General features: G+C 33.3%; 1 protein-coding gene across 4 annotated transcripts; it reads left to right on the top strand.

The window, feature by feature from the left end:
* Positions 1-67: 67 nt before the first annotated feature.
* LOC106463502 (vacuolar protein sorting-associated protein 37B-like) lies at positions 68-13,199 on the top strand. 4 transcript variants are annotated; one of them, XM_013923544.2, is made up of 5 exons: positions 68-418; positions 4,952-5,090; positions 8,100-8,271; positions 10,032-10,114; positions 12,201-13,199. In XM_013923544.2, the coding sequence occupies exons 2-5, from the start codon at positions 4,953-4,955 to the stop codon at positions 12,531-12,533; spliced, it is 726 nt and encodes a 241-aa protein (XP_013778998.1). In that variant the 5' UTR covers positions 68-418; position 4,952; the 3' UTR covers positions 12,534-13,199. The 4 variants fall into 4 exon arrangements, with proteins under 4 accessions (XP_013778998.1, XP_013778997.1, XP_022246733.1 ...); XM_013923543.2 differs by lacking the exon at positions 68-418 and adding an exon at positions 504-783; XM_022391025.1 differs by lacking the exon at positions 68-418 and adding an exon at positions 856-983.
* Positions 13,200-13,528: the final 329 nt, after the last annotated feature.

Genomic DNA, 13,528 nt, shown 5'->3' with positions numbered 1-13,528 from the left:
CTGACGCAACATTTCCTTCGGGCCGTTGAGTGTGTTGAACCAACGCGGAAGCAACACCCAGAGTCAAGTTGGTTATAGGAACAGGGCACCATGACGCTGAATGTCAACGTTGAATTTTGTAATGTGCCCAACCTAAGATTCCTACCGATTGCAGATACTTATCTGTGGTGGCCTGGCATGGCCTAATGGTTAGGGTACTCAAATCGTAATCTGTAGCTCGCGACTTTGAATACTGTTACCGAACCTGCTAGCTCTTTCAGCCGTATATGCGTTGTAATGTAACGCTTAATCGCACTCTTTGTTGTAAAAAGTGGGCTAAAAGTTGACGGTAGGTGGTATTAACTAGCTGCTTTCACTCTAGTCTATTATTTCAAAATTAAAGACGGATAGAGCAGATAAAGTGGGCTAAAAGTTGATGGTAGGTGGTATTGACAAGCTGCTTTTTTTTCTTTCTATTATTTCAAAATTAAGGACGGATAGAGCAGATAACGCTCGAGTAGCTTTACGCAAAATCCTACAAAAACCGAATCTATGACATTTTCATAGCTTGACATTACCGCTATCTATGAGGAAATTTGAAGAATCGATGAGTCTCCTGTTACTAGATGACATAACAGTAACACTTGAGTATATGATTTATGGAATAGAAATTTATTAGGAAGTTGAAAAAAAAATTGTTTGTGAGAGCTTTTTGAATTTATGATTTGGCGTGAGGAATTTGGTTGAAGGGAATTATAATCCATCAAAAACACCAATCTGAAAAAACAACAACAACTTAAATAGGTAAAGTTTAGACGGCAATATTTTATGATTTATAAATTATATCCAACTTTGGTAGACGATACCTTCATACAATACGTCGGTAACATTAGAGATGGGTTTTTACTAATTTATTCTATGGATTCAATTTCTAATAACAGTAATTTAATTTTTAAAGTTTAATAGTCGTCAGGTTTGATTCGTTGTCTATGGCAGTAACTTGAGTAAGAAATATAGCGGTAGATTTATTTGAAGATTTTGATTTTCTTAAACCAATTTTAGGTTTTTAATATAAACATCTGAAATTGGATACTCGTGTTTCTGTGTTTAATCACATTAGTTTTTAAATGAATAATTTCCTGAAAATTGTATGTGTCAAGAGGAGAAACAGTAAACTATACTGATTGCCATATTGATTTTTAGTTTTGCTATCTAACTTCTAAGTACATAGCTTGCTAGTATGATTGGAAGGTAATATTAATGTATGTATATGTATGTGACATTGTTTAATCTTAAACATATAGGCCTTTTCTTAATAATTTAATACATTTGTATTGTATTTTTCTGTAGATTGTGAAACAGTAACATAACATGGGATCATTCACTTCTTTGAGGTTGTTTATGTACATATATTCCTCAGATAAATTAAAAATTTATTTATAAGGGAACCTTGTTGTCCCCTCATAAACGTGTACAGTGCCAACGTATTTCATAAGTCAGTCACATTGTTAGAAAAAAAACTGTTAACTAGTGCTGAGCCTGTCTTTCCGAATGTTAAATATTATGTTCTATTACCTTCAGAATACAGCACAAAGACATCAGAAGCTCTTATCCTATCTATCTACAAAATAATATTCATCAACTACAATAAGATCAGCTCATAAACTGATATCCATCTTTTATGCAAAGAAAATAAGAGTCCTTAACTTATCCTTATAAGATAATCCTTCCATCCCGGGAATCAACCTAGTATCCTAATTTTAAAATAAATATCCTGTCTTGGATAAGGAGATCAAAACTCTACATTGTAATCCAAATTCCAAGTGAGACCTAACTAGAGATTTGTATAGAGAGGGGATTAGGTTTGATGTTTTGCTACATGTTGAGATAAAAAAAATGAAATTTAATTATTATTTTTCAGGAAGCTAACTTTGAGGCCATGATTAATTAGTAATGAATTGGGACAATGAGGTAAATGTAGTATTGAACAGGTATGGGAAGTATATAAAAATAAATTGCTGTTAATTCAAGACAAACATGTTCTTAAAAAAAATATCAGGGAAGATGAAACCAATTAGCTTATTAAAGACATAAAGGAGAAAATGGGAAATAAATGCTTGATGTTTAAGAAGTTTAAACTGACAAGATGGAAAATTTATAGAACTATAGGAAAGCTAGAGATTTGGTTAAAAAATAAGTTAGGAAATCCATAATTGCTTAGGAGAGGTAGTTGATTGATAATGTTAAAACTAACAGTGTGGATTTTTTAGGTGTGTTAAATGTAAGTAAAATGTTGAAGTGGGAATTTGGCACTTAAAAGGTGCTGATAGCATTGTTATTTTTAAGACTATGAAATGGGTGAGCTTTTAAGCTTTCTATTCTGTTTTTAGAAAAAAATATATTAGCAATATTCCTGACCCTGAGAAATATTGGAATTGACCTGAATCATGTTGATATCTATCCCTTAGTGGTAAGTAGAAAGATTAAAGAGATTAAAAGTAGATAATGCACTAGGACCAGACAATGCTTTTTCCATGGTTTTAAAGAAGTTTAAAGATCAAGTAGGTGAGTCTCTCTCTTTCATTTTTGGTAGGTCACAGACAATGGGCAGGTGCCTGAGGATTGGAGAGTTTCTACTGTTACTCCTATTTATAAAGGGGCGTTGAGAGTTGTTCTGGAAATTATAATCCACATTCTTACTTCTGTAGTGGGAAAAAATCTAGAGTCTGATAAAAAAAAAAAGCTTTACAAAAGCATTTTGTGAAATATAAATGAAAGCCACTATGGATTTTTCATTCAGTCACACTATTGAGTGGGTTTCTATCTATATTAAACATGTGACCCAAGTTGAAAACCCATATGCATTGTTTGGCATCCATGATAATTAAAAGTAATTTACTGACTTTTTTTTTCAGCTTACCCATTGATCAAAGTTATAAATATTCAAATGTTTACTGAAATCAGCCCATTTTACTAATTACCTATTACTATCATTAATGAAAATAAGAAAAAGCAAAGTCCAGGGTCCATGGTGTGTTACCATCTACATAGTAGAAGAGTGATTATTACATTTACATATTAATGCAGTTCCATGGTGCTTGCTCCATTTGCACCTGTAAGTCATAATACCACTGTGTGAACATGCACATAGACTGTGTATTCCTATTTCCTGCCTTGACTTCTGGATCACTTGGTTATTATCCAGTCCAACAATTCTATGGTTATTATTCATATCAATCATCAGGGTAGGACTTGCTCCAGGGACCTTTGCTTCCACATGTTAGACTTTCTCTTTTGGGCTCACTTATGTTGGGTTCATCTAACCACCTATCATGTCCTGGGGTCTTTGAACTTGATGGTGAATCATTTCTCTCAGTCAGACAGGATTTTTTCTATGGAGTGGTCATTCCATCTTCGGGTTTTTGTTGGATCTGTTTCTAGTTGGCAATGCCAATGATTGATGTTTTTTACCACTCCTTGATACCAAACTTTCACTCTTCTGGTCACCAGCATCTCATCTGACTGCTCTTGCTGTAGATACTTTCAATTAGAACTCTCATTTTTTTCAGTAAATTTAACCTTCTCTTTGCCTTTTCCCATTTGTTTTGGCTTTGATTTGAAACACTCCTTGTTGGATCCAGTTGGTAACCCCCTGTTGACCAGCGTGTGTGGTTCCTAATTCTTCAATGATTGGCATCCAGAGCACCTCTGCCTCAGTCCTGTTCACTCATGTTACAACCTTACATATATCTCTCTCACCCGGGAGTGTCATCTCTTCATCTTCATGTGTGGGATTTGTCTGGTCCCTTGCTTGTTGGTCAGTTTTTCCTGATCATGTGACACTTTTTTTGTCTTGTTCCTGTTGCCCTTCTCTGTCTATCAATAAAAGTGGTCCATCTGCCATTCTATTCCACCAGGATGTCCTACTGTTACACACCAATTGGTCTTCTTGACCTGCAGGCTATTATGTGGCCTTGTTGACTGCCTTTTGACTTTTTTTTTGTGCTATGGTTCTGTCTTTTCTTCCACTTTTCTTTCCACCTTTTCCCAGTCCTTCCTTGTTCATCACCTCATTTTTCCTACTCATTTGCTCAACTGGAACCTTAAATTGGTTCTTTATGCTCTTATCCAGGCCTCATTTGAACCATTGGCTTCCTTCCTTTTCCTTCTTGCTTGTGGTTGTTGGAGATCTGATATTTATGCATTGGATGCCTCCCATATGATTTGCCAACTTCCTGATGGTTTGGCCAGTCAGATGGGGGCAAAGTGTTCTCCTGTGATGAGAAGAGACCTTTCTCCTCATTAATGTATGTAAAGTGAGTAACTGATACACACTACATCTCATATCTAATTAACATGTTATGTGCATATGCTCGGTTGGTCAGCACTTTTCCACCCATCTCTGCAACACATTGACATCTTTACCTTCCTTTTTTCCTACTTCCATCCATGAGATGGATTTGGTCTCCCATTAATGTTGCAACTCTAGTGAGCCCCAATTATAGTGTGAGTGCAAGTGCTTATGGGGATCTACTGCACATGAAGAATGTGTCATCCTCCTATTGTTGCATGATGATTACATCATGCACTAATGCAGCTCATGTTAAACCATGTGTCTTAGGTGGGAGATACATCAAGGCTATTAGCATGCATAATATCTCTAAGTCAAACACGCAAGGAATATCTACTGTGTGCAGAGGGGTAGGTATCTATCAGAAATACATTTTCAGGTAAGGAAAATATTAATATCATATCAAAGCATTTCTTGGATCCTAACAATTCTGAATATCAGCATGAGCAGACAGAAATACAAATTTGTGAAAGTAAACTGCTTGAGGACACAAAAGTATACAAACTGAACACTGATAGGTCCATGTATTTTATGTTGTATACTAAAATAATGTTAATGTGAGACTATTCTCCTTCTTTTATATCATTCTTCTATAAAATCTATTTGGATATTTGAAAACAGCATGACCTACTATATGAACGAAGTCCATCCTGACTACACGGTAGCATCAGTTCTTTTGCAGCACTCCAATACTGATGAACTGAAACGACTGCTAAATGAGGACCTGGAAGTGGATAGAATGATTAACAATTTAGAGCAGGTAAAGTTTTGTAGGTATAGAAATTACCATTATTACATTTTTGTTTGTGGTCAGTAAAGTTTAGAATTTAGTCACTCACCAAGATCAAGCTCCATAACATTGAGGTCACCCTCTTTTTACTACAAATGAAACTAATATCCACCCATTTAAATGTACTCTTAAAAACAAGTTAGCAAGTAGTATATCATACAACAAACTATGTTACAAACTAACACTTTTGAAATATATTATTATACCCAAGAAAAATCTAGATCCAGGTATTCAAAAGCTTGTATTGTTATTTTTAATCTTTAAAGTCACCAGTTCAAACTATGCATTCACAATCACAAAGTATTTTCAGTGTAGTCTGAGCTCCTACTAATTCAAAACTTCACAACCCAAACTTTCTAACCTTGGTATCAGTCTTGTTAACCTTATTACACACTCAAACCCTCTCCTGTCCTTACATTACCACCATTATTCATACACACTGAAGTCCTCTATCTTTACAGTACTAACATTCTTCTTAAACACTCAAGCCCTCCTCAGTCTTTACAATGCAAAATTCTTCCTACACTCTGAAATCCTTCTCCGATTTTACAGTACCAACATTCTTATTACACACTCCAGCCCCCCTTCCTTTACAATACCAACATTCTTCTTACACATTCAAACCCTCTCTTTACAATACCAAACTTCTTACATACTGAAGCCCTTCCTTGTATTTACAATATCAACATTCTTCATACACACTCGAGAGTCCCCTTGTCTTTACAATACTAACATTTTTCTTACACACTTATGACATCATCAGTATTTACAGTACTAACATTTTTAAATACTCAAACCCTCTTCTGTGTTTAAAATACCAATGTCCTTCATACACACTCAAACTCTTCTGTTTTTACAGTACCAATATTTTTCTTACACACTCAAAGCTTTCTCTGATTTTATAGTACCAATCTTATTTTTACACACTCCAGCCCTCCTTTCTTTACAGTAAAAACCTTTTTCTTACACACTTAAACCCTCCTTTTTTACAGTACCAACATACGTCTTACACATCAAACCATTCTCTGTCTTTACCATAACAAAATTCTTTTTACACACTTAAGCTCTCATGTTTTTAGTATATCAACATTTTTCTTACACATACTCAATCCTCCCTCTGTCTTTATAACACCACCATTCTTGTTACACACTAGTCTTCAGTGTGTACAATACTAACATTATTCTTACACACTCAAGCCCTGTTCTGTCTTTACGATAAGAATATTTTTCTTACACACATAGTTTTACTTTTTTTTTTAATTTCAATTTTCTTCCCCTTATACACAAAAATTATTTTTTCTGGTGGTAGCAATTCAATAGAATAATGCTGTGACACTTAATATGTTTGTTAACAATAACATTAAACCATTTGCTAACAAACATTTTGTATGTAGTGGAAGTATATCATCTGCAAGTTTCTATTTCAATTAGGGATGCACAGGTACCCAGTTAGATATTCGGCCCCAGCCGGGTAATACCCAGCTCCTGTCAAGTGTCGAAGTTATAAACAGCCAAATCCGGGTAATTGAAAATGGCATCTAAGCCCTAATCTTTGTGGCAACTTACACAGTACTGAAAGTTACAGTCAGTAAATGGTTTAGTTAAAAAAACGTGTTCTGAACAACAAAGACTGACCACCTGCTGAAAGTCGGGAATTCAGAAAACAGAAGGGTTAATAACAGGCATGGCTTGAGAAGTGAATTTCTGGGGAAGATGGGGGTTTTGATAACAATAGGGGTTAGGGTTTGAGAAGTTGGGGCTAGGCATTGAAAGTTGAAAGTAAAACTTGAATGCTCTGTTGGTGATTATTTGGTTAAATGTAATAAATATCAATTTTGTTTTGTTTCTAATTTCTCTGTATGTTTTTTTTTTTTTTTGTGGGGGTCAAGCAGAGAAACCCGGTCTTGGTTGACACTTGGCCCTGCCCGAAGTTGTGGATGGGTACCCGGACCTAGTATTCAGCCAAATTTTACTACCTATGCATCCCTAATTTCAATTAACACTTCCTGTTATGAACCTGAAAAACAACTAATGCTTGATGATGTGATCATTGTGGTAAAATCGGTGCAACAAGGATATTCCAGTCTCCTTTTATTTTTGTCTTTGTTTTTAAATCCTTATTGAACTACTTTAAACTAGTGGCTCATTGGTAAGTCTTAGGGCTTAGGCTTATAACACTAAAAATCAGGTTATGGTTTTTGTGGTGGGCACATCACAGATAGCCTATAGAGTAACTTTGTGCTTAACAACAAAAAACAAACTTTATGTATATCTATGTTGAAATATATTTTATTTTTTTTGAGCTATTGTTAAACTTTGATATTTTTCTGAACCAAAATAACATTTTTCATAGTATGAGCTTTCCAAGGCGGCTTTGTTTCATCAAAACATTAAATAATTTCATGATCATTTAGATAATTGATAGTAACAATGATTGTAAAACTCGCTTTCACAAAACAGTTTTTTATAGTTGTATCATTAAATCAATTTCTTTTAGTGTTAAGGTTATGTAGATTTGATTTACTACACTTAGTTGGATGCGTGGAAAGATGAAATTTGATCACCAGTTGCTTACTTCTGACCTTGCTGTTTCTTTAAACTAGAAGTACATAAACTTTGAGCCAGTATTTTAGAAACTTACAGAAATCTTTACAGTTCAAACTATGTTACCAAAAATGCAGCTGTGAGCACCCTGCAGTTTAAACTGTGTTATCCCAAACACAGCAGTGAGCTCCTTTCAGTTAATACTATATTATCATTATCAATACACAGCTTGTTTTAAAAAAAGTTAACTCACAACTCTTGAGTAAGTGAACATAATGTTTTGAAAGGTTACTCAAGAGTTTGCTAAAAAATCGTGTGTTATTTAAGATGCACAGCCAAATGAAAACTAAACATATATTCCTCAGGTTTGGACATCTGCTTTGTTTGTAAAGCTGGATCTGAAGTGCTTTGTCAAGATTTCATGTGTATGTGTAGGTGAAGAATATCAAGGCAGAGAGGGAAATTCTGCTGGCCAGTAACAAAAGCCTTTCTGAGTTCAACTTGGGTCGAGAGCCTTCACTGCTTGAGACCCGGCGAAAGTTGGCAAAGATGTATTCAGATGCTATGGAGTTAAAAAAGGAAATGCAAGAAAATAAACAAAAACTTGGTTAGTATACCACGTTTGTGTAGGCTTACTTTGTATTTATAAGACTGTTTTTGTATCTGATTTTACATTATCACTGAACAGATTAATGAATCAACTAGAATGTTCTCTTTATATTTTAGTGTTCTTCTACTTATAGGTTATAGTACATTGATTGAAACAGTAGTTGAATATTGGGTTTAAATAATATATCATAATAAAACAACAGACTTTCAGTTCAACTTGTATGTGTTTTTGACAGATACTTTGGTAAAACAACAGACTTTAGCCCCCAAGTGGCACAGCGGTATGTCTGCGGACTTACAATGCTAGAAATCGGGATTCAATACCCATGGTGGGCAGAGCACAAATAGCTCATTGTGTAGCTTTGTGCTTAATTACAAACAAACAAGTACTAATATTATTAAACCTTATGATTGCTTATTTTTTATTTTACTTTTTTTTCGTGTTTTCGTACTCTATGTTCAATAATATTATTATATTGTGTTATTCAATTGATCAGAAAATGCCAGATCAGGATATTCTTTGTTTTAACTTTTAAACCATTAAAAATATGTCTCAGTAACATCTTTATCTCCTTAACTTCATTTTTGAAAGCAATAATGACAGTAAGTTTAAACACATTCTTTCAACTGGTCTGTGTGTTTGACAGATATTTTGGTAAAATAACAGACTTTCAGTTCAACTGTTTTGTGTTCCTAGCAGACATTTTATTCCAACAGACTTAGTTCAACTTGTATGTTTTATTAGCACACACTTCAGTAAAATAAAGTTTCAGTTCAACCAGTATGTGTTATTGATACACATTTCCATAAAACACTATACATTGCACTTTTTCTCACTCTCATACTTTATGGGGTAATATAACCTTGAAAAGAGTTGGGAAGTATTATTTAGAACTTTATCACAATAAGTTTGTCAGTGTTAAGTTTTTTTGTTGCATCTCCTTTCACAACAAACCTAAATGCTGTGATATTTAAAATTCATCGTCTAAGTCTGTTTCATGTTGAAGAACAATGAAAAAGTTTGAAACAAACTATGGTAGAAAGGTATCAAAGTAAGAGTAAGTGACCAACTCCATGTCTATATGTCAGTAACACCTATAATAAGAATAAGTGACTCCAGCTTTTAAATTAATATATAAAATTCACACACACATATATATATATCTTTGAATCTACAGTAACCCGTCATTATGGTTTATCTACGGAATGTTTCATTTCATTACACACAATTTCATCAATGTATCAAACTATGTATATTATCCATAAAGGAGAAGCTATATATAAATGTAGAACCTGTTAGTTATTTGTACTGTAGGTGCTACATATAAACAGGGAGCCTATTACTTATTCTTCTGTAAGTGTTATTGACATATAAACATGGAATCTTATTACTTATTCTTACTGTAAGTGTTATTGACATATAAACGTGAAATCTTATTACTTATTCTTACTGTAGGTGTTACTGCCATATAAGTGTTGAATCTGGTACTGTAAGTGTTATTGATATATAAATGTGAGATCTTATTACTTATTCTTACTGTAGGTGTTACTACCATATAAATGTGGAATTTGGTATTGTAAGTGTTATTGGTATATAAATGTGAGATCTTATTACTTATTCTTACTGTAGGTGTTACTACCATATAAATGTGGAATTTGGTACTGTAAGTGTTATTGGTATAAAAAAATAGAGATTACTACTTATTCTTACTATAGGTATTACATGTAAACATTTTACCTTTTGCTATGTTACCTTAGATGAAAATGGACAGCAGGTTTCACTAGACACAATTCTATCCATGCTTCAGACTTCGGCTGCCCAATCAGAAGAGGAGACTGAAGTAAGTTTATGGTCAAAGGTTAAATATACTTAGTTTGACATATGAGTGAAGTTTGCCAAAATAATGTATATATAGAATGGTGTTTAGTTAATCTTGAAATTTCAGTTATTTAAACCAGTTTCTCAACCTTTTTGATACCAGGAACCAGACACCTGCTTTCATAAACTGTTGTGGACCAGTAAATGCATGTACAAGGAAAAACCATTATGAATGACATACAAATATTCTGTCAGTTTTTGTTTGTTTGTTTAAGTGAAATCCCACGAACCAGCAAGGTCGTTGTGATGGACAAGTGGTTGAGAAACATTGAACTAAAACATTATTTGACATAAGTTTGTGTGTGTGTCTGCTTATACATGGCAAACTGTTTTATCATTTGTCATCAAACCTGGAATGTACCCTTAGGGACCCCTTGAGAAAGACGGGGGGGGGGGGGTTAAGATGTGACACGTACCCCTATGTTACCCTCAGGGGCCTTTATATTTCTTCTGTGCATTGAATCAGTAGATCAGTTAGTCTTTTAAAGGAGAAAAAACTTAAATAAGTGACACTGATGTTCTGATTCTAAGAAATTTGCATGGTAATGGATCATAGAAATATGTAGGATGTTTAAAAACTTTCTAACTAAAATATATATATATATGAATCCTAAAGTTAATAAAACATTCTTCAGCAAAAAAAGGGTCACATGCAAACATTTAAGTTTTATGTAGATGTTATTCCCTTTCAACTTTATGATCTGTCACTCTTAAGGGACAGTGCAAATAAGATGTTGGGCAACCTACTCCATGTTTATTCTTTGTTTATATGTATGTAAATATGTTTGATAGGAGAGATATGGAAGAAAACACTACCAAGATATTTACCTCTACTGTAACCATCAGTTATTCTGTTGTGTTAAGATTTGGACCTTTTTTTTATTCTTTTTTACTTTTTCCTCTCTCGTTTATTGTGTGCCAAATGCAGCCTGGGATTTTTTGTGGAATCGATTCTGCGTATGAATAATACATGCGTAATCAAATTACTTGCACCATGTTGGTAGAATATCTAAGCATATCAGCTTCTGATACATAGTACTATTTCTCTTTAATTTCTACCTTGCATGTACACAACTGTATATGATATTTTCTGTTATCAGTTAGTTTGGTCTTTTGTCAATTATTTACTTGTCAATATGTTGTTGAATCTTGTGTTCCTGGCTGGTGTGTTGTTTAGTTGTGCTGTCAGTTTTATTTGTCACTGTATTGTTGAATTTTATGTTCTGGCTGGTATGTTTATTTGTGATATCAGATTTACATGTTAGTATATTGTCAAGTTTTTATTATCTGAGCTGGTAGCTGGTGTGTTTAGTTGTGTTATTGGATCTACTTGTCAGTATATTGGCGAGTTTCACATTCTGGGCTGCTTTAGAACCACGTAGTATATTTTCAGCTTATCAGAACAAATTATAATTAATATAAAAATAAATTTAAGGTAAATAGAATAATTGAAGGAGGAGAGAGAGACTTGTTGAATATACAGCATTAAAAATAAAGAAAGTTATCACAAAACAGAGGAATTCCTAAAAACCAAGGAGTTCAGTTGTCCAAGTGACATGATAAGATTAAGACTTACATTCAAGTTTCCTTTTATAACTAAAATTACACAGGAATCCAGATTCCCTAAAATGTGAACTAACTGTATACAAACTTATAGTTGCATTACTAAAAATCCCACACCATTAAACCTGTAGGCTAACTGTATACAAACTAACATACTTACAGTAGTAAAATCTCATGATTAAAGCTATAAACTAAGTGTGTGCAAAGTATTATATAAAAGGTTCTAAAAATCTTGGATGATTAAGTAGATTCATGTATCCTTGCTTTATTTGAAAATCTGCTGGATGTTTATTGTATTGTGATTTAAATGAAACTTTCATATTGGGAAAATAAGTTGATGATTGGTTTACAGCTGCAGCTATTCCTATCCACAAAGAACCAAGAATGTTCTAAGTTTTTATTAGTTTAATATTGAAGTTAACATTTAATGAAAAAAAATATTATTTCTTGGAATCCAGAAATGAATATCACTTTTTTCTTTTCAGGAAATGGCAGACAGACTGTTGAATGGAGATATACCCATTGAAGATTTCATTGAAAAATACCTGGAGAAACGAAAAGTTGCACATTTGCGTAGAGTAAAAGCAGAGAAAATGGCTGAGCTTCTTGCACAAAAGAGAAACCTGAGCAATAGCATGCTTCCTTCTAGTCAATATCAATCACCACTCTCAATCAGTATGCCTAACAGATCTCCACCTGTTCAAACATTTTATCCAGGTCCATCTATGACACAGCCATATTATGGCTCAGTGGCTCCTATCCCACTTTCATACCAAGCTCCTCCTACAGTGAGGATGCCTATGCCATTATACAGATAGTCCTGGAATTTGTCAAGAATATGTGTAAAATTAAGTTTTCTCACTGTTAAAATATCTAGGAATATTTTGTTTTAATTTTGGTCTTTTTTTTTTGCATGCAATAGCAATTTTGAATTTATAAACAATTTCATCCAGGGTTTTATTTATTTATTTCAAAATTTAGAGAGATATTTTTCTTCTACATATGTAATATAATGAACTTTCTTCCCTCAAAAATGTACATAAATTGTATGAAAGGTACAAGTTAAGAATCTAAAAGATGTACATAGATGTGGAAAATAAAATGTTAAACAGCCCTTACTCACATTTAAAATATTACAAACTACAAACGTATAATGTTGAATTGTTGCACAATAAAATTAGTTTTATTGAAAATGGGGCACAGACTTAAAACAACTACTTGTTTTGGTAGTGCTCTATGCCTAATAATCTTTTTTAGGGCAGTGCCCTGATTTTAAAAAAGCTAATTTTATTTTGCAATTCAGTTTTGTGTGCTCATATTAATGTTTTATTTAGGAAACTATTTGAGGCCTTAGATTGATAGTGACTTGTTGGATTGATCAGAAAAATACACAATGCTCTTATTTTACAGAAAAATTAAAGTGTATTGATGAATCAGTTAGTCTTTCAAAAGGTGTAAATAAAATATAGTACAATTCAGAAATACTGAAGAACCATGTGATTCTTTTTTGTAATTGTCTTGACAATTTTGTTTTGTTCAATAATCTGAAGTAGATGTTACTTTCAGCACTTGCTAATCACTGGCATTATGTTCCCATAATCTACTGCTTATGGTAGATAGTTCCATCTCTAACCTTTCACTTTTATTAGATTTTTTTGAAAATTTAAATAAATGCAAGTCATAACTAATATTAAAAGGTTTTTAAACTATTCTTATTGTGTTGGAAGATCTCTGACAGAGTAAATATATGATTTTCTGGAAGAAGTGCTTGATTTCATCTAAGTGAAAGACTTCTCAATGAATGGGGAAAGTT

This window comes from Limulus polyphemus, unplaced genomic scaffold (assembly GCF_000517525.1).
Source record: "Limulus polyphemus unplaced genomic scaffold, Limulus_polyphemus-2.1.2 Scaffold1425, whole genome shotgun sequence".
Lineage (NCBI taxonomy): Eukaryota > Metazoa > Arthropoda > Merostomata > Xiphosura > Limulidae > Limulus > Limulus polyphemus.
This window is presented reverse-complemented; position numbering and strand designations above follow the sequence as displayed.